Genomic DNA, 20933 nt, shown 5'->3' with positions numbered 1-20933 from the left:
GCCTGCAGAAGCCCATCCAGGAGCCAACCAATGGGAAAAGTTACCTGAAGAATAGTCACTGGAGCTTAGACGTAAAGAAAAGTTTGCTATTGTAAGTAATTTCAGTGCTTTCCCCCCATGCATGGAATGTGCTGGACTGGTGTCTGCATTTCTCCTGCCTTTCCAGAACAACGTGCTGCACCCCACCGCGAGCAAGCCGGCCCTTCGGGCACCATTGTCTTCTTGCACTTCCTCTGAGAAACTAAGAGTGGAGTTCGATGAGGAAGGGCTGGGGCCTCCTGCCCGAGGCATTTCGGATGTGCAGCCTGGGACCCCGCATGCTGAACTGTAGAATCCGCCCCCCCACCCCACGCAGCAGCAAAGGACAGAGAGCTGGACAGAAAGGCCCCATCCTTCCCCCTTTAAAAATGTGTATGGCTTCTGTGAACAGAACGAAGACCTTTTTTCCTGCCCCCCCCCCCCCCCGCCTCGATTCTCCACTTCCTCCCTTTTCAGGTGGTTAGAGGCCTGGCCGATTCTCAGCTGTGTGAGTCCTCTGGGTCCCTGGGTCCGACACCGGCCTGGGGGCAGCAAGGCTTCGGGCCTGCGCTGCTCCAAGCCACAGTCTCCCAATAAGCGAGCACAGAGCCTTGAGTTGCCCCAGGGCGGGGAAGGACCTCTGTCAGCAGCTCCAGTCCCTCTGAAGAAGGTCTGTATGCACAAGCACAGCCCCGTCCCCTCCTTGGGGGAAGAGGGCTGCACCCCAGGGTAAGTCACCGTCTAGAGGCCAATCCAGGGGTCCATTTGCATGTCCTCCTGAGGAGGAGGGGCTTACCCACGTCCATCATGTCTCCCCTGAAACAGCCCCATGATGCTCAGGTTGGGAGAGGGACCCTTAGCGGCCAGCCAGTTAGGGGGACAACCTGAGATCACTTCCCCCAAGGGCCTCAGGTGGGGGGGTCAGCAGTGTCCACCTGCCTCGGGTTTCGACCTCTGTCTCACCAGTCCAGGCTTCTAACCCAAAATGCCAATGCTCTCCACGCAACAAGCCAGCCTCGAGAAAACCGACCACTTCCCATCAGTCTGGAGAAACCAAAACCAAACCAGCAAAACCAAACCAGATTGTTTTATTCTGCAGTTTCCTTCTACCAGAACACTACTAAAAATATAAATATAAAATCTCTAGAAAATACTCATACTCAGAATAGATCTGTAATCTTCCTCTCCCAGACTGGGACCAAACTCTTTGTTCTTTCAAAGCCGATGGACCCTAAGCATGTTTGTCTTCATACCGTCCACGCACATCACACAGGTAAGTTCTGCTCTGTGCGGGGGAACGCACCACCCTCCTGCCAGGTTCTGGAAGCTCACCTGTGATTTATCAGGGGAAGGCTACGTGCTGACTAGGGGGATACAGTGGGGTTGTGGGGCTAACAGGGAGGGAAGAGACTCTGTGCCCCCAGCTTCCTTATGCAGACCCAGAAACTGGGTCCTTTGCTCCTCATTATCCTGCCCTTGTGTCGACCAGGCCACCCAGGGCCAAGCTCCCAGAGAAGCTGGACTATGAGGTGTTGGGGTGGGGGCAGTGGCTGCCAGGCTGTTTTCACAGGGAGGTCAGGCTGCTGAGACAGCCAGGAAGCCGGGCAGAGCCCAGGCCCTCGGAGGGACTAGACGTTGTCATCGCTGCCGCCTGGGGGCAGCACTCAGCCCCTAGCACCAGGCAGTATCTGCTGCATCCAGGACGGCACCTCAGGCTCGAGCCCCCCTCCCCCAGGTGGCAGCATCCCCCCAAACGAGGGAGGACGACGGCCGGGGTGGAGATCATAGAGAGGCCAAAGATTGGAGCAGGGTCCCACGCGGGCCCTCGTTCAGCATCAGACACTAGTCTGAGAAACTCCAGCGTCATCCTGGCGATGGTCCTGGGATGACCTGGGATCCCTGGGCTAACCTCCGAGTCTGAGGACCAGGACCTCAGCAGCAGCTGGGTATGGCATGGAGAGCAGGGTGCTTAAGCCAACCCCGGGCCCGCCAGCTCTCTGCATGACCGGCTGCCACGTCACCTGGCCAGGGGCACCCTGATCTCTGAGGCAGGAGCCCCAGGGGGGCAAGGCTCTGCTAGGTTTCCCGCCAGAGAAGCAAACCGAGCTTCTGGCGTGGAAGTTCCCAGCACACATCTTTAGGTTCTCTGCCCCCATCCCCAGCGCTGTGTTGGGTGCAGAACTCCATGCCGTTCTGGGAGAACTCACAGGCTTCCAAATGCTAGTCCCGAGAACTTCTGATATGATCAGAGATCATATCGTTGTGATGTCCTTGGAGGAAGGCAGCAGGATCCAGACCTTCAGTAGCTGCCCTGCCCACTGCACCCCGGCCGGCAGGGTGCCCGGCCTGTGCAGCCCCTCGGGGAAGGGAGCCGAGGCTTTGCCGGGAGCACGCGGTGCAGCCTGGCCTTCTGGAGCAATGGGAGATGGGGCGTGAGATGGGGCGGGAAGGCTGCAGACTCAAGAATGCAGGAAGGGCAGCCGGCACCCTGGCGAGCCCACCCCCGACCAGGCTCTGGGTCCAGAGGAGTTTGCTTGGATGTTTCATGCGGCAGAGGTTGGGGTGGGGGAGGGGAGCAGGAACTGGGTGACGGGATGAAGTGGGAAGTGAGCAGTATTGGGGGGCACGGGGAGCTGAGTGGACAGAAAAGGGGAGGCCGCAGGAGTCCCAGGAGGAAGACTGCCCACCGGCCTGCCACGGCTGGATGTGCCATGCCAGCCTTCTCCTGGGGAGCCGGCCACCCTGTTCAACAAAAGGGAGGTTCTCTTCTTGTTGCAAAGGCCCCCAGGGTTGGGATCACCCCCCGACAGGGTCTCCTGGCCACAGGAAGACAGGAGCCCTGGTGGAAGAGAGGAACATAAAAGTGCGTTAACCCAGGAGGGTCGGAACCAGTTAGGGTTGGATGAACTGGGTCGGTCCCGACATGGATCCCAAAGGCCGGGATGCAGAGAGGACCATGCAGCATCCGGGCAGGGGAAAGGCAGGGCAGAGGGCCCTCGCGGGAGACACAGGCCATTCCAGCACAAGAGCAAAGCCCCTCCTGCCTGGTGAGAGGTAGTTTGCCCCACGGCTCCTGCCACATCCCAGTCTCACATCCGTCACCCCGGCTCTGGCACTTACCACACTCGGACCCTACATCTGCCTCATTTCAGGCCATGAGCTGGTCCCTGAAAAGCTGCTCTGCCCCCACTCCGGTGGCTGCTCTGTCCTCATCCTGTCTTCTCCACGACTTTGGCTCCAGGTTCTCAAGGCCAGCCGCCTGGACACCAAGTCATGGGCCCTGCCCCAAGCGAGATGATGATCTGCTGTGCTGCTTCTGCTGGGGCCTGCCAGCCCCGTCTTCACACAGCAGGGGTGGCCCGGCCTCCCCTTCTGCGCAGGGAGCCCACGCGTGGCGGGTCGTACCCCTTTCCCCCAGTGCCTCCTCAGTGGCTGGCTCTGTGCCCTGTCCTGGGGAGCTTGGCACATTCCCCAACTGGCCAGACAGGAAACACCCCGAGAGCCCCCGGCGACCAGGCTGCCTCCAGGTCTCAGGCCTGGTGTCCCCTCTGGCCCACACCCAGAGGGCAGAGGCAAGGCAACCACCTGGGGCCTCCACGGTCTTGGGACCGGGAGAACAGTGGCTGTGCGGCACTCAGGGAATGCAGCTTTCCAGGTCTGAGCCCATCATCCGCCAAACCCATCATTCCCCACCAGCTGGATTGCCACCCCCCCCGGCCCCCGAGGCAGGAGAAACGAGCCGGGGAACGGAGGGAGAGGGGCGGGGGCACAGGCAGAGTGTCGGAGGCCAGCAGGAGCCTTCATCCCGGGCTGGTGGCCCTGGGGTCCAGTGGGAAGTCAGGGCAGCTTGGGAGTAGAGGGGCTCCAACACCCCGGGGCTGCGGCCGGCACCCAGAGGAGCTTATGGAACACGAGCCTTTAACGAGGATGACTGAGGGACTCTTGGCCCTGCACAGCCCACACGGGGGGACCGGCTCTCTGCTGATCTCTGCACAAGGGGGCAAAGGGCACGCAGAGCTGGGGGGCAAGGGGTACCAGGGAAGGAGATGGCCGAGGGGAAGGGGGGTGCTTGGCAGGGAGGAGAGGCCCTACTCAAAGGAGAGCAGGTCTGGGTGCCGGCCGTCATTGTCAAGGCTGGAGGTCCGTGCCCGAGGAGGGGGGCTGCTGGCCCCCAGTGGCGTGGCCAGGTGGATGGGGCTGAGTTCGAGGCCGTTCCTCTCGAGGAGGCCAGGGGATGAGGCCCTTCGGCACTCAGTCATCTTCAGCTTGGGCTCGTCCTGGCCGTCCTGGTGAATCAGGTCAGGCACGGACGGGGAAACTTCTCCATTGGGCAGAGCCTCGCCCCTATCCGCCATTTCCACGGGGGGGCTCCAGCTGGGCAGGGGGAAGGGTGTCCTGGGGCTGCCCAGGACACAGCTCTGTCCCATGCTCCAGGCTGCTTAGGACGGGCTGTGACGAAATCAGCATGTCCTGCGTGGTCTTCAGGGCCCGAGGGGTTCGCTTCCTGGTGATGGGGGGCGGGGGGTCCAGTCGAGGGAATGCTTCTTGCGGGGCTGACCTGTGGGGTTGATGACGACAGGCACGCGTGCTCTAAGGATGGCGAGACCCAGCGCCCCGATCCTTGCTTCCCTAGCTCTCCCACCCAGCAAGCGCTTTCCTGCTGGGGCTTCGTCCTCGGTTTGCTGTGTGGGCTGTGGCAGCTGGAGCACCGCCGGCTTTTGCCCTGGCGCCCCCTGCCCCCCCCCGTGGGGCTGTTGTCGCCGCTGGGACCACAGATGAGCTATGGGGGATAGTACCAGCTGAGGAGCACAGCGGGTGGTGAAAACAAGGCCTGGAAGGGACCTGGTGGCCCCAGCGGGCTTCTGCCTCCCCTGCCCCTGTGGGTCCCACGGGCACCCACATTCCTCCACTACCACCAGCAGGGCAGTGGCTCGAAGGTGTGGCTGGGGGTTAGAATCCACCCAGGGAGCTTCAGGCGATGCCGGGGCTCGACTCCAGCTCCACCCACTCCTAACTTCGTAACCTGAAGCTCCTCACCTTACCCCTCTGAACTTGGTTCTGTGCAGGGAACCACCTGATCCACCTCAGGGCCGCTGCAAGGGTTGGGGGGGCGTGTGGCCCAGCGTTTGCAGACACCAGACGGTGCTCAGTAAACCTCGGCCGTGGTGACCGGGTGGCAGCCAGCAACCAGGGACACGGCCCAGCCCTGTTCTCCGCAGGATGAGCTCATGTCCCCGGCTCAGGGCTGCTCTCTGGGTTCATCCCGGGTTCATCCCGGAGCTCGGCAGGCCCGCCCCCCGCACTTACCTCTCCTCCTCGCCGGCGACCCCGCCGGCCAGCCGGGCCCCCGCGGTCCTGTTGATCTCCATGGCGCCCGCACCGTCCAGGCTCGAGGGCTCTTTCCTCCGCAGGAAGTCATTGACTTTGGCCCCCACGGCTCTGCCCAGGTTCTTGAGGTGCTGGCTGCTGCCCACCCAGAGTCCCGGCCCGCCGGGCTCCACCGGCCCCGGGGCAGCAGAGCTGGGGGCCGCCAGCCTGGACAAGTGGGGGAAGGAGCAGCTGGGCTGCAGCTTCGGAGCGTGGGCCGTGTTCAAGTTCTCAAACACGCCGTGGTCCACTGCAAACAGAGGGGAAGACGGACACGGTGAGCGGGGGCGGGTCCCTCTGCCTCTTGCCCTTACAGCGCACCCACCGCTGTCACTTCCCGAGGCTTTGGTAACATTCAGGAGAGCACCAGCAGAGGTACTCTTGACCCTCCCGGTCGGGTTTTCCTGATGGGATGTGGGACCAGCAATTCCAGTTCTGCCCCGCCTGGTTCATCGGGGACAAGCTCGAGCCACAAACCTGTCACTTCAACCGAACTTATCCCTTTACCCTGCCTCCTCGACTCCTGGCTTGACCCCTGACCTTGGGGTCACCAAACCCTCTGAAGAAAAACTGAAGAAGTCATGAACTATGGTATTTTTCTCTCGTTGTGAACACAAGCTGAGCGGACGTCAGCACTGGGGCCGAAGCTTTAACGGCTAGCCTGGTCTGGTATACAGTAGGTGCTCAATAAATCTCTCAAACTGCCAGACCCATTCTGCAGATGGGAGAATTGTAGAGGCCAAAATCATAGCTCCAAGGTTTGTCACCGGAACGACCGGTGCTCAGGGCTTTAGGCCACACCGTCCACACGCTTGTACCAGGGCGTCCTCCCCAACCTGGAAGTCAAGCTCAGTCCTCCAAGGAGCCAGATCCATTCTGGGGCCTTGGAAGCACACGTGAGGTTTCTGTCCTTACCAACTACTCCAGATGTTCTGTCGATCTGGGGGATCTACCCCTCTAAGTGCCTATTCCCGCTGAGGCTTCTCAAGAGTATGTGAGGTTGGGGTGTGCTGCTTCTTCTGCTGAACTTGGCATAAAGTAGCTCCCTCTGCCCTCCACTGCAGAGCCCCAGGCCAGAGCGGATGCATCTCCCTTTACTGTGGTTTCAACAGACATATCCCCCCTGCACCAACTAGCTAGAGAAGCCCTATTGTAAAGGTCTTTGGGCGGCAGCAGGAAGCTGTGGGGAGAGGAGTGGATGAACCCCACCCCCAGGTCTGCACGTCTGTCGCACACGCAGGGAAGGCACCATGGCGGGGGCCGTGCTAGGGAACTGGGTTAGAAAAGCCCTGGGGTCTGGGGCACAGAGCTGACTGGCTGAGGCAGCCTGGGCTCCGGGTGTGGCCACGCCACGCTAGCAGGACTGCCAGCCCAGCCCCCAGCGGGGTTATCAGCTCCTCTGACTCGGCTAAGAGCTCTATCTCGCCACATCACCATCCACTTCGGCATACTTTCCCTATCGCGTCTCGTATCCCTCAAGTTTTTTCTTTAATCATAAAATCTGCAGAGAAGCCCTTTGCAATGAAAGCATTCAACTATTTCCCCCCAAACCAGCAAGTATATTCGCGCCACTGCGAAACCAGGGCAAATGTTCAAAAGAGGTTCGCTGGGGAAGGCAGATCCCCCCCACTTCCTGGCTCAGATATATCCGTGGTGGTCTCCTTATTGGTTTCAAGTGAAATCTACAGTGTAGACGTGCTCCTTTCTGAAAGTGTAAGCGACAACAACAACAAAACCCTAAGTGACTTGTCAATTGTGAGCTCCTCTTATTTGAAAAACTGCCCTTGCGAACGTCTATGCTGAATTCTTAAGTAATTTAAAGATAACCTATCCTGTGCGTTTTTTACAATTCCCTAAGTCTTTCTGGCAAACACACCTTGGCTCGATAATGAAATGGTGAGCTCCTCGAGGGGATGCAGCATCTGAGTGATTTTTTTTTTTTACTTTCTGGAGTGCTCAGCATAGGGCCTGGCGCAAGAGTCGGCATTTAGTAAGTTTGGCTTAATTGAATTGGCTTTTTATAGGAATACTTAAAACCTGACCACATTATGGGCGGACAGTGTAGAGAACTGTTCCCGAGCCTTTTTCCATTTATGAAAGCCAGTCATAACCTCCTCTCTTGAGGTCAGCCCGGGAGCAACTGCTCCTGTCTTGGAAGTGGGACTCTGGCGGGGGGCCTCCTTCATTTCCACACCGGAAGGATGTGCCAGGAGCCCCTTTCCTGCTGGTGGCACTAACGACCTGCACACTCCGTCCCTCCCTTTGGACTAGATGCGGGGTGGTTCGGAACGTAATGGCGATGATGGAAAGAAAAACCATGAGACCCTGCCCCGCAGCAGCCCCCACATGCACACATCCGAGCAGAGCCAAGCATCTGTGACATAAGTCGTCCATAAGGAAGATGGTCTCTTACCTGTCCGAGAAAGGGGCTCGGAAAGCAGGTGGGAAGCAAACAAGAGAGAGACACATTTTATGTAGTGGCCGACCACTTTGGGAGTGTCACCTCCTGCCCGGGCCACCAGCAGGAACATACCGGGAGAGTGTAACATGCAAGACAGCAGGACTGCTGCCAGGAATATCACCAACCCTGGACAACCAGGTTCCCACGAACTCTTCAATACCTAGACCGAAAGTGTCTTGTTTTTAAAAACTCTACAAACAGGCTCTGACGCAGCTTCCCATGTGTTCCCCAATATTTTGAGCCCCCTCTACAGGCAGTCTAGCTGAAGTTCCCAAGCTGGCAGCGGGAAGAATTCAATGACCGCCCCCCACGCCCGCAGGATGAAATTCAAAATCTTCTGGGTTCCGTGTGCACACGCTTATTACTCTCCTGTCCCATTTCTACACACAAATCACCCGATTTTAGACCAGGGAGATGTTCACCCATTCCAACCATTAAATGAACAAAATAGGTGGACATGGTGGCAGGGAGGTTTGCCTAATGCTGCACAGGTCGCTAACGGCAGAGGGGGGTAAGAACTCACACACGCCAACTCCCCGGACCCCAGGATCTTCCTCTGCACCGCAGGGGCCAAATCAAATCACCAGTACCCTCAAGGCTGCCAAAGCCCATGGCGTCCATTAAATTCCAACGCCTTCTAAGCTCCTAAGCCAGGCTCTGGGGAGGCAGTGAGGTTCTCCACCCTGTCCTGCAATGCTGAAGTCCCGCGGGCGGATCCCAGCAGGACGACGACTCCAGGCTCTCACACCCAGAAGCCCACTCGCACCTGCACGTGCTCCACGGCCAGGCCACATCTTTCCCCGCAGCCCAAGCAGACGCGCATTTACATCAAATGCACTCTATGTACCTAGTCTGCCCCTGTTGTGACGCTCTACAACGGGGCTTATCTTCAAAGTGGCACGATCACCTTTCACCCTTACTCCACAGCCCTCCAGCCGGCTAGGCTGGGACAGGACAGAAGCGAAGCAGAGACGAGAGGCGACCTGGCCGCTCTGGAGTTCAGTCTCCCCGGCAAACTGCTTAGAAGGAGCACAATGGTGTTGAGTAAGCCGCCCTTTGTGTTTTAGTCATTCGCTAAAAATACACAGCACCATTTAAAACATTATCTGGTCCCTACTCTTAGGCAGTGCACACTGAAGTATTTAGGCACAAAGGTACATGATGCTTGTAACTTACCTTGGAATAGCTCCGCAAACCAAGTAGGGGGCAGAGGGAGGTGAATTGACAAAGCGAAAGGGGTAAAATGTTAACAATAGGAAAACCTGGATACAGAATACATGGAAACTGATTTTAGTTTTGCAACTTTTTGTCACTTTGAAATGATTTCCAAAGAAAACGTAAAAATTATACCCCAAACTTCAAAGCGGAAAGAACAAAAACATCTGATGGCAGATGGCAGAGGTGAGGCAGATGAAGAAGCCAAGCGAGAAGCTTATTCAGAGAGGACAGAGGTCCCCAGAACTGGGTGTGTGTGTGTGTCAGCAAGGACATAGAAAGGACACCAAAGATCAATGGGGCGGGGTCAACAGATTACATCACGGTCACATCTCTGCTACAGGCTTCCTTCCCCCTGGGCATTCTCAATCGAGGCAGGCCAATGAGGAATGACAAGCCCCAAAATTTAAAAGACTCCATCCGTCTTTGAAAGGGATAGCCTGGCCAGCAAGTGGAATCATGGGGCCTTCTTGTGATGTCAACTGCACTCAGAATGTTCATCGTCTGGACAACCCAACCAGCCTCTTGGGAGCAGATGTGTGATCTCCACACCCTACGGTAGTCAGAATATGGAGAACTTCTCACTCCTCAGCATTTCCGGACCTCACATCTCCTCCTCAGCCCTGAGCACTTTTCCCGACATTATGTCCTCACATGCCACCAGCTTGCCAGGTAAACTCTGGTGCCACTAGGGCCACAAAAATGTGGTTTTTTTGAAGCTTTTAATTGAGCACTCTACCAGATCATGTTACAGGACTACGATTTAGTGAGAAAGTCAAATTACACATGGGGAGAAAATAATTTTTCAAAATGCTACATTCATGGTAAGTAGTTCCTGCTGTTTATTCATTTCTGGCAAGGGAAGGATGGGGGAAAACACTTGTTGTCCAGTTTTGTTTTTTTCCTCTAGAATCTCAGGTGATTGTCTATGTAGAATAGGGGCTAGTTTTAGCCCTGGTTGGACAAGCTGGAGAAGAGGCAGGCTCACCAACCCCTCAGTAGGAACCTAGGAGGCAGGGTCCCTGAGGAGCAGAGCAGGGAATCAAGGCAGATGCTCGGAGGACTCGCTATTCCAAGTGTGGTCTGTGGGCCTCCACGGCGGCCTCACCTGGGAGCTTGCTAGCAATGCAGGCTCTCAGGCTGCCCCCAGACCTGCTGACTCAGAACCTGCGTGGGTAACAAGGCCTCCAGGTGGTTCCTGGAGAAGTGTGCACATTAAAGCTTGAGAAGGCTCCTCTACGCAGGAGCTAGCTCTCCGAAACATCCACGTGTCTGTAGGAAACCACCTCATATGGTGGTTTCCCAAACTGAGCTCCGGTCCCGCTCTGGGATTTGAGGCAAGCTGGCTTCTTACCAAGCATTCGCAGTCATCAGGGTGTTCACGCAGCTAGGGTCCACCTCAACGCTCCCCGGCTTGGGGCAGGAGATGTTTCAACTGGAGAAACTGACTTCTCATCCTCAAAGGGGCCATGTAAGATAGCTACGTGGTCCATGACTAGACTCCCTCCCCTGGATCCCAGAGCAAGCCCAGAGGCTGGCATGCAGAATGCAGACAGACAGACAGACAGACACACACACACACAAACACACACAGAGCGAGCTGCTGGAAGGTCAAGAGAAGGATGGGCCAGGCAGAAAGCTATCATCTGGTATGCATCTAAAATTCTCCCTTGGAGAGAATCTTTCCCAGATCTCAACGAAAATGCCCCCTTTGGCATTCCCCAGGATGCCACCCAGAATAGTTCTGCTTATCTGGGTGCAAAAGAGAGCACTGTTTTTCTTCAGCTTTGCAATGTCATAAAGTCCCAAGGTAGAGCCTCTAGGTATGTTGGGGGGGGCGGCCAACAAGAAGAGGACCCCCAACCTTGCACAGCTCACCAGCGCGTTTCTTCCATAACCAGACATTGCGAAGACTGCATTACCCACCGAGGCGGCCAGCCCAGCTCAGGCCCTGCCAGCCCAGTACCACAGCAGCGCCTTCCGGCTCAGGGTGCAGAACACGGGGTTCTCTCCAGGTGAGGCCTTCTCTGCCTTGGGCAGGCACCTGTGAGAAGCTAGAGGGGCACGGGCTGCTCCCCGACGGGAAGGGTGCCATTTCCCCCCCGTCCTCTCCTTCCTGGTCCTTCCTTCAGGAGACCCCCACAGGCCGGTCTCCCGAGCTGGGGTGAAACGGCAGCTTCCACCCCTGTGGGTTGTTGCGGGCAGACAGGGAGGCTGGAAAAACGGCCACGACCACTGGCGGTGGAAAAGGGGCGCTGGGAAGCCAGAGGGCTGGCTGTTCGCTGAGCCACCTGCCGACCCTTAGAGGAGTGGAGGCCAGGTGTCTGCAGGGAGCGCGGCACGTGACAGATGCTGAGGCTTAGTGAATGCCGGTGGAGTCTCCACCCCAGAGATCAAACTGCCATTTGTGGGAGCAGCCGGAAGGCAGGCCTCAGGTGGCTCTCCCCACCCTAACTCCCCCCCTGCTCTCAGCCCCGCAGTCGAGGGGGGGCGGGGAGGGACCCCGAGGCCACGCCTGACTCCTGACCTCTTGCCTTTCTGCTTCTCCATGCTCAGACCCCACCCTTTCCTCCGCAGACTGCATTTTGGGGGACCCCCATAACGGGGAGCAGCTGAGGCGGAACTGCACCATCTACCGGCCCTGGTTCTCCCCTTACAGCTACTTTGTGTGCACAGACCCGGAGAGCCACCTGGAGGCCTATAGCTTCCCAGAGGTGCAGCGGGACGAGGGCAGGGGGGACAGCTGCCTTCCGGAGGACCTGGCTGAGAGCATCTGCTCGTCCTCTTCCTCCCCGGAGAACACCTGCCCCCGAGAGGCCACCAAGAAGTCCAGGCCTGGCCTGGACTCCACGGACTACATCACGTCCCAGGACATTGTCACGGCCTCCAGGTGGCACCCGGCCCCGCAGAGCGGCTACAAGTGTGCGGGCTGCTGCCGCATGTACCCCACTCTGCACTCCCTGAAGAGCCACATCAAGGGGGGCTTCAGGGAGGGCTTCAGCTGTAAGGTGTACTACCGCAAGCTCAAAACCCTCTGGGGCAAGGAGCAGAAGGCCCGGCTGGGAGACAGGCTGTCCTCGGGCGGCTGCCAGGCCTTCAAGTAGCCCGGCCGGAGGGCCGCAGCTGTCCTGTTAGTGCACATCTCAGGGAAAGAGGGGATGAAGCCTAGTTGTGTCTCCAGACAGATGTCAATAAACCGAAGTTAGCCGCAGCCTTCTGTCAAGTCCGAGGTCACCCCGATCCGCCTGCGGTCATTCCCGGTCCCCATCCCGTGCCCCTTTCGCGAACGGTTACCTAGCCACAGCAGGCCCCCCTCGCTGCCCCTCCCGCCTTTCCTTCCCCTCTCCTTGTCAAGTTTGAGAATAGCCTCTATAGTGGTGCTTTTCAAGGTGAGGTGCCCAGATCAGCAGTGTCAGCATCCCCCGGGAATTTGCTAGAAATGATATCTCAGATTCACTGAATCAGAAGCTCGGCGGGTAGCCCAGCAGTCCGGGTTCTCGGCAGCCTTCTGGGTGATTCTGGGGCAGCGCAAGCATGAGAACGCTGCTCAAAGACGCTGGCTTCCTGGTTGGCCCCCTGTGACCAGTCCCTGCCACACCCCGCTCAGAGGGGAGGGCTCGCCCAGAGGGCAGGAGAATGAACGTCCTTTCCCACGGGCACAGGGAAGCTTCCTGCGTCGTCTGGAAGCTTCTCAGGTGTTAGATCTCCTGAGGGGTGGAACAGGGAGGACTGCATGCCCCCACGCATAAGGCAGGAAAGAGGTGCATAGGGCCGGGCCCACCCCCCACCCCCCACCCCGTGCACCACAATCCTTCACTTGGAAGGGGCACGCTTGCTGAAGCACACCAGACTTGCTTCTGACCCAGGGGCAGCTCTATCTGGCTGTGCTGAGTCATGTCAAAGTAGGCAGGTACACACGTGAAAACACGGCTTCCCGTTACCAAGTAATGCACCAGCAGGCAAGCCCGACATTCATCCCATTTCTGAGCAAGCCTCACTACCAACTCCGACCCAGAAACATGGCTGAACATCAGGGATGCAGAGAAGACATCTGTTTTACCCATTATGTGGTTTAAAAAAAAAAGAGCTGAATGCTTAATGGTCTTATTTCTAGGCCTTATTTACCTCTCATTTCGTCTCCCTAATGCCCCAGGGACCCTCTCACTGCCATGGGGCATCTCCTCTGGGTGGGGGGGGGGCGGCATCAACCCTCCCTTCACCTCTGCCTCCCCACTGGCTGGCCAACAGGTTGGAATGGAAGATTCCCCCTTGCCCTTCCAGTGGTCCTATAGTGAGGTCTCTGCTTTCTGGTTTAGCAGAGCTGCTTCTGCTTATCCCTGTCCTGCTAAAATATCATTTGCGGTTCTTTTGTGAGAGGCTGGCCTCAAATCCTGTCACGTCCCACGCCGAGAAAACCTTCCCCACTCTCTCTCTCCCCACCCTCTACCAACGCAGCCAGAGTCCAAGAATGTACTTGCACTGAGGGTCTCAGCCTGTCCACTCGGGGGTGGGTGGTCTCTCTAAACAGCCCTGACGTCACTCCCTGGACCCCCCAGGGGAGGAGGCAGACACGTCCTCATTCTGATTTCCTGTTTTCCAAAATGGAAAAGCCACCTACCCCCTTGAAGACCTTCCCCTACACGTGTCCCTGTGCACGTGCGTCCCCTTGGTGGGGCCCATGAGGAGGGAGTACAAGGAGGGGCTCACGTGCGGGCCTCGTGGCCTTACCTCGGTCTGTGGGAGATTCAGGAGGAATCGGCTCTTGTCTGGCCTCACGCCCTTTGCGCAACCCACACTCCCTCCTCCAGGGCGTCCCTGTCGCAGGCACAGAACACGTTAAAAAAGACAGAAAGCCATCCCACAGCCGGGGTCTGGGCAGAAGGGCCACAGCGCACGCCAGCCGCTGCCTGGCAGGGGCTTAAGTTTCGTGTGAGGACGGGCGCTCTCTGCCTTTCACACATTTGATAGCATCATTGGGACCCCCAGGAACTTTCTCAGTGCAGAGTTCTGAGGAAAGTTTCAGCACACAGAAAACACACCCAGCCCACAAATGCACGGACCATGTGGGTACACCCCCCCCGCCCCCAAATCAAGTGGAAGGCAAGCTCCATGGTGCCCTGAGCCCCTGCCAGGCGCTCTGCTGGGTGCTTGTAAAATGCAAGCTCATTTACTCTTCATTATCGCTTTATCTGGTCTATTTTATCCCCATTTTACAGACGAGAAAAATGGGGCTCAGTTCCATCACTCAGAAAAGGGCGAAGGGCACGTGAAGCTGGTTGATCGGACCCTCTCAACCTGCCTGCAGACCCGGCCGGGCCTGACAAAGCACCAGGCCCGGCAAGCCCTCTGCCTTCGAGAGGGCTAAACGTTCTGGCCAAACTAGTCTGGTTTCCATGATGTTGGCTTTTCGAGATCCTGCAGCTTCTGTTTCTCTGACACTCCTCCCTCGCTAGCCTTCCTCCTCCCTTTCGTGTCGCATCCTGGCAGGAAAGCCAAGTCCCCTGGAGCCAGCGCCACTCTGCTGAGCCGAGGGGCAAGGGCACCACAATGTTTGCAGGCAGGTGTGGGGACCAGCCTATTTTGATTCTGCGATAGACATTTTAGGAACAGGGTTGTTCGGAATCCTACCTATTGCGTATTTCAGACATTTAGTCAAGGGAGTCGGTGAAATTTTATGATCTAGATGATTTTAGCTACAGCTGGAAACATCTAGATGTCATACTTTTTCAGGCACTCAAAACTTGCTTATATGCCAGTGATGTCTGCGGCGTGAGAGAACCTGGGCCGGGGAGGGTCGAGAACAACGGGCACAAGCCTGGGGCCTCTCAACTTCAGGACTTCTGACATTTGGGGAAGAATGATTCTCTATTGTGGCGGCAGCGGCGGGGGGGCTCTCCTGTGCATTGTAGGATGTTTAGCAACATCCCTGGCTTCTACCCACTAAATATCAAAAGCATCCTTCCCCCAGTTGGGACAAACCAAAACTGTCTCCAGGCACTGTCGAATGTCCCGCAGGGAAGCAACATCATCCCCGGATGAGAACCACGGTTGAGCCGTCTGATCAGCAAGGCTGGTCTAGATAAACCGCACCTGAAGGCACCACCTCCCTCCCCTCTGTTTTCTGAACACCACAACCCTTGAGAACTGTGCGTCGCAGAGCTGATGGCTGCTGGCTTGGGAAGGGGGTGGAAGTGAGGGCAAGTCAGGGAGCAGGAGGAATAGAAGAAGCAAGAAAAGACCAAGGAAAAGCTTTTAGAAATAAGAAAGGTTTATTTAGCAAAAGCCACTAGACTGGTGACGACATCCAGGGAGTAAGTGCACTTTACATGAACAGATTCTTGTCCCAGAGAGTTGAACCAACAGAGTTAATGACACAACAGTTTCAGAAGTAGAGGCTCGGGGTCGGTGGGGTAAGAGGAGGCGGTCGGGCAAAGAGGAAATCAAAGGAACCCAAGTCATGAACAGAAGCCACGGGGAGAAGGGAAGCTACGAAGGGGCTTCACAGAGAGCGCTGATACAAGCAGGGATATAAGGAATATCATTTTCATCCCAATATGTAGTCCGTTCTGTGCAGAGAAATTCTTTGCTGGCTCTGCACCTGGGAGAGCCTCACGTGCCCAGGAGTCTGCCGGCACGTGGGGGGAGGCTGAGGCAGGCGCCCCCCCCCCCCCCGGCCACTTCTCCTCTATACAGGGCAGAGCAGAAGGATGAAAAAGGAGGAGGGCAGGAGCTGAGTGAGCAGAGCAAGAAGCAAGGAGGGAGGAGGAGGAGGGTGACATCGCTGGGAAATCAGTTCTGCGATGTTCTCTTTCCTGCCCAGTGGCTGGTGACCCGTCAAGGCCCCTCGATCCATCCTGTCCCCCATCTCCACACCCCGGTGTGCGTTGCTCTGGGTCACACCGGGGACGATGCCGACATGCAAACCAGCGCTCCAGGGAAGGCCCCCTCTGGGGGAAGGCTGGGGCTGGGGCAGCTGGAAACCACTCTGGAGCATCCGACGGCAAGGGTCCTGGATGGGTCCAGAGTCAGGGGTACAGACATCTAGCCTCTTCAAATTCCTTAACCTCTCCTAAACTCCCTTCTTTCCCTCTGCAAGCTTCTCTAGACCCTTCAGAAACTATTCCCCACCCCAGCCCTCCCTCTCCTGCCACATTCCACAAACCCAATCCACTGGCCCCTGGCTTCACCCTCAGCTCCTGCTTACACGCAGCAGGCCTCGAGAAGCCAGACCTTCCGCTCCCCCGAACACTCAAGAAGATCCTACCGCTCTGAGAGGCCGCACCCAGGTGAGGGTCTGGGAAGCCGGCTAGGCTCAGCCACACCGGATTCCTGACATCCCTCCCTCAGTCTGGGGCTCTCACCTTCCTGGTTCTTCCTTGTGTATCTGGACCTACTTCCATCCAATGGTTGATCAGAAAAGACAGCAAAATAAACAGAACCACCCCTCTCCAACTAAATACATGTTAGGAAAACAACACAACTCTGCTGTCATTCAAATGCCCTGAAGATTCACATTCTCTTCTCTCCCGTCACTTCTCGCACGCCCACACACACGTACTCACCTTCCCTCACACAGTACACAAGCCCGCACGTACATGCACGCGCACACACCGCTCACGCCCCACCCCATTTCTGCCGATACCCTGGCGCACCAGCAAAGGTTACACCATAAAGCTACGTGTATTTCCTTTCATTTGGACTTTCTAGTCTAGAAGAAACCCAGCTGTTTAAGAAAAGGGCTACGCTTTCATTTATATAAATTTTAAAGCAAAGTCGGGGTTGAAGAACTCTGTTTTTTGGGTAACCCCATCCTCACCAAGGAATCCTCAAAGAATACTGTAGTCTGGGGCTGTCGCTTGTTGTCCCGGATAAAGACTTATTTCCCCGAACACAGGACCCTAGCAATGGCTCAGCTCTCTCTCAAGGCATTTCTAAATCTGCTAACAGCCACTCACGGCCTGACTGTCGCAAAGGGAGCGTGGCCTCCCTGCTGTAGTCAGCCCGCCGGACCCGGTGGGAATCTCTAGCAAGGCCTGGATGGTCAAAGACAGGAGATGTGCTCGAGGCACGCACCCACACAGACGGGTCAAGGGGGGACAGGGCTGTGGTCCCTGACTGAAGTGGCAGTGATTCTGAAGAGTGGAAAGAAATAGTCTCAGCTACCCGCTCGTTTGGTTTTTTCTGCGGTAAAAACTGACCAATACCCCAGTGGAGGGGACGGGTTGAGAGGTAAGGCTGGGGGCTCAGGGGCTCTGAGGCTTTCTCAGAGGGGAGGGTGCTACACAAGCCGTGGCCAGCACGGCCCCTGAGGCAGGACACGGAGGAGAGAAGTGGGCAGCTTCCCAGCATCCAGGCAGAGGGGCTGGGCTTGCAGGCAGGAAGGGGGCAGGGCTCCCACCCTGAGGAATCCAACCTATATCATCTGTGGCCCCTTTCACTGCACGGGCCCGACCGACGTTCAAATCCCAGTCTCCCTCCGAAGCTGGAGAAAATGTCCAGATTCAAGTCATCCGAAAGCTTACCCGATGTGACACATCCCACTTCCACGCTCACACTGAAAGCACCGGCCGGTCCCTCACCGCCCGGAGCACTCAACATCTATCATCTCCACAACTGCCTAGAGAAGGAATTCCTTCCATAAGGTCAGGGGAGGGTCAGGCAACTGGTAGCATCCTGGATATCCAGACAGACGGGACCTGAGCGGCTACCTGATGGTATTCCTTCGCCGTGGGGACCACGAGATGGGGCGGGAGGGGGTGACCCGGGCATCCCGGGCCAGGACAGAGCAGAGGAGCCTGATGAAGCAGCCCGCCCACAGCAGGTCTTCGGGCAGCCTGGTGGTCCCCACGAAGGACCCTCTCGAAAAGCGATGGGCTCTGGAGGGCCCTGCCCTCCCCTCCCAAGTCTCACGTGGGAGAGAAGGGCCCATTCACCTCTGGGAGTCCCAATGCTCCCCCTTCGTACCCTCCAAAGCAAAGTCCTAATCCCTTCCTGAAACCACAGGCTCTCCGGGGCCCCTGGCTGGAGCCAACGTCGCTCGGCCTCCGGGTGCTCACCGCCCTCCGCCGCACAGGCATCCTCGGCGGTGCGCCCGGCCCCGCGGCCCGCCCCCCGCCCCCCCGCGTCCCTCCGGCCCCTGCGCCCGGCCCGCCCTACACGGCGATCTCATCGTCCAGGCTGTCGCCCAGCTCCTGCCTCGGCAGGACGTTCAGCAGGCGTGGCAGCTCCTCCTGGGACCACGAGTCGCGCTCCTCGCTCTCGTCCGTGTTGGACTCGTACTCCGAGGCGATGCCCGACTCGCGGAACTTGAGGAGCTCCAGGCCGCCCAGCAGCGGGCCCGCGGGCGGCGGCAGGAAGCGGAAGCACTCCAGCTTCACCAGGCAGTCGCGCCTACCTAGGGGGCTGCCGGCGGGGTGGGCCAGCTCGGCCAGGCCCGCACCCGGGGGCGGCGACGGCAGGTCCTCCGGCTGCGGGGTGGTGGGGTCGCAGAGCACCGGCAGACCTCCGGAGCGGAAGGTGATCTCCAGCAAGCTGTCCTGGGAGCCCACTGGAGGGGGGACAAGAGCAACAGGAGGCCGGGTCAGCAAGGCGGGGGGACACGAGCTGGGTCCAAACCTGGGTCCAAACCGAGAGGGCCAGAGCAGGGTCTCCGTAAACAGAGACAGAAGCCCAGAGAGGCTTCCAGCGGTGAAATGCAGTGGCTGTTCCCAATCTATACCTTTGTGCTACTTTAGCAAGAGCCCCAGCCCTGCCCAGACCTACTGATCATGACCTCTACAGGTTGGACTTGGGACTATTCATTTTTTTTTTTTTTTTTAAGATTTTATTTAATTATTTGACAGAGAGAGACACAGCGAGAGAGGGAACACAAGCAGGGGGAGTGGGAGAGGGAGAAGCAGGCTCTCCACTGAGCAGGGAGCCTGACATGGGGCTCGAACCCAGGACCCTGGGATCAGGACACGAGCCAAAAGCAGACGCCCAATGACTGAGCCACCCAGGTGCCCCGAATAGTCATTTTTTTTTAAAAAGCTATAGGGGATAGTCTGAGGGAACTACTGGTCTCATAGGAAATACATTCGTTTTGCAGTCAGACCCGGGAATCTTGGCTCCACACCTTGCTGGTCCTGTAACCCTGAGCCAGTGACTTCACCTATTGGAGTCTGTCTCGTGTACAAAATGGGCATAACAACATCTACGACTACAGAGATTAGATGACATCATGTCTGTGAAACTCTATCACAGTTTCTGGCACGGTCGATGGCCAGTGGCTACGTGACTGGTACTTACAGGCCACGGATCAGCACGAGGAAGGCCTGGACATGTGCTGTCTTCTAGTACTTCCAGGCCAGCCCAGAGGCGGCTGGGCATCTCAGGCCGGGCGCCAGGCAACCTGTGCCATGAACCAGTACCGCTATCCGGCCAGTTCTTTTCTGCCTTATCCGCAGAGTAGACACCTGCTACCAGCATGTTCTATGCTACAGCGCGGGGGAGGGTAAACTCCCGTACAGTGTGAAGTCTCCCACCGAGCTCCCAGACAACACACAACAGGTGCTCAGTATATTTCAACTGGAAAAGCCCCCGAAGAAAGAAATAGACTGCCTTAGGACGTGGAGTGTCTGAGCCCCTTTCGAGAGGAGCCTGGATAAACATGTGGCAGTGACTCCCAGGGACATTCAAGGTCAAGTCTGGACACTGGACTAGAAGGAGCCAAGATCCTCTCTGACTCTGCCGTTTCATAATTCCATGACGTGTACGGACAGGACAAACAGAGCCGCCTCTGTTTTCTGCTAGAACACCAGGGCAGGGCAGGGGTCTAAGAAAACCCCACCAAAAGCTTCAGGGAAAAGAATGGGCGTTTTCCAGCGCCTCCCCGGAGGGAGGCGAGGCTGGGCAGGGCCCCCACTTACTAGCATTCTGTCCTGACAGCTTCAGCTCCAGCTCCTGCACCTGCCTGACCAGCAGAGACACATGCTGGAGCATGTCCTTGTTCTGCAGCAGGAGCTGGTGCACGCGGGCCTGGGCCTCCAGCCGCGCGGCCGCTTCAGCAGCCAGCTGGTCCTTCAGCAGGTGAACCTGCAGAGACAAGGTGGAGAAGACAGGACAGAGAGGAGAGAGGGACATGAATACACCCAAGAGTCACCAGGGTTCGGCTGGGACCGGAGACACCTGCCATGTTCAACTCAAGATAAGGAAGCCCTTCCGGGGCAAAATGGGCACTTGGGCTTGGAATTCGGAGAAGTAGCCACAAGAAGCTGGGTCGCAGGCCCTGGGGGTCTCTCTGTATGTCCTGAGTGAGGGCCGCAGTGTGTCGCTCACCGACCACTCAGGGCCCAGCACCCAGAGCGAGAGGTGCGAAAGAGCCGAGCCTCAGCCCCTGCGCCCCAGCCCTGTCAGGAGAGCTCCTTGACGGCTAACGTGTTCCCGCCACATGGAGGGAGGAATCTTTTTCTCATCATATCTTTTAAAAGAGAGAAACAGAAACGGATATGCGGACCCATTAGCTAAGAAGAGTGTCACGGCAACCCCTGACGTGGCCTTTCCTCTCCCCTTCCTCGTGCCCGCACGTAATGGGAAGCGGGAAGCCCCACAGAGGCCCTTCACTCTCGAGGGGGTCATAATAAAGTCTGTCCTGTCACCTCTGGGCGTGCCTGACCGTCCATCCCCTTTTCGTTTCCCGTGGCACCTAGGATGGTGCTTTACACGTGCTAGGGGCCGAACGTTTGCTGAGCTGAGTTGGTTCATAGCAGGGCCTCCTCCCACAAGCCGGGAAGGGTGGCAGCAAACAGTTTACAGAGCCGCCCTCTGTGGGAGGAGGGGGACCGTCATTAACTGTCTCTCACGGCGGGGGGGGGGGGGGGGGGGGGGGGGGGGG

General features: G+C 57.6%; 2 protein-coding genes across 2 annotated transcripts in view; one reads left to right on the top strand and one right to left on the bottom strand.

Moving 5' to 3' along the window:
• Positions 1 to 797: 797 nt before the first annotated feature.
• The window catches only part of LOC116643439 (carboxyl-terminal PDZ ligand of neuronal nitric oxide synthase protein-like), a 276985-nt gene continuing 256849 nt past the window's right edge, over positions 798 to 20933 (bottom strand). The window contains 5 exon segments of the mRNA XM_032422215.1: positions 798 to 4380; positions 4382 to 4576; positions 5326 to 5635; positions 18456 to 18608; positions 19969 to 20134. Of these exon segments, the coding sequence (XP_032278106.1) occupies positions 4107 to 4380; positions 4382 to 4576; positions 5326 to 5635; positions 18456 to 18608; positions 19969 to 20134 (1098 nt within the window). The 3' untranslated portion in view covers positions 798 to 4106.
• Positions 8663 to 12291, top strand: SPATA46 (spermatogenesis associated 46). The gene is made up of 3 exons (XM_032422216.1): positions 8663 to 9733; positions 10963 to 11076; positions 11639 to 12291. Exons 1-3 carry the CDS (start codon positions 9631 to 9633, stop codon positions 12163 to 12165), a joined length of 744 nt encoding a protein of 247 aa, XP_032278107.1. The 5' UTR covers positions 8663 to 9630; the 3' UTR covers positions 12166 to 12291.

The sequence above is a fragment of the Phoca vitulina genome, unplaced genomic scaffold (genome assembly GCF_004348235.1).
Source record: "Phoca vitulina isolate PV1807 unplaced genomic scaffold, GSC_HSeal_1.0 scaffold26, whole genome shotgun sequence".
Lineage (NCBI taxonomy): Eukaryota > Metazoa > Chordata > Mammalia > Carnivora > Phocidae > Phoca > Phoca vitulina.
This window is presented reverse-complemented; position numbering and strand designations above follow the sequence as displayed.

Excerpts from the sequence above, each read along its gene's own strand:
- SPATA46 (XM_032422216.1), top strand. The coding sequence starts at position 9,631 with ATGGAGAACTTCTCACTCCTCAGCATTTCCGGACCTCACATCTCCTCC. Across the intron at positions 9,734-10,962 it reads ACATGCCACCAGCTTGCCAG|ACATTGCGAAGACTGCATTA; the intron begins GTAAACTCTGGT and ends TTCCATAACCAG. Across the intron at positions 11,077-11,638 it reads GAACACGGGGTTCTCTCCAG|ACTGCATTTTGGGGGACCCC; the intron begins GTGAGGCCTTCT and ends TTTCCTCCGCAG.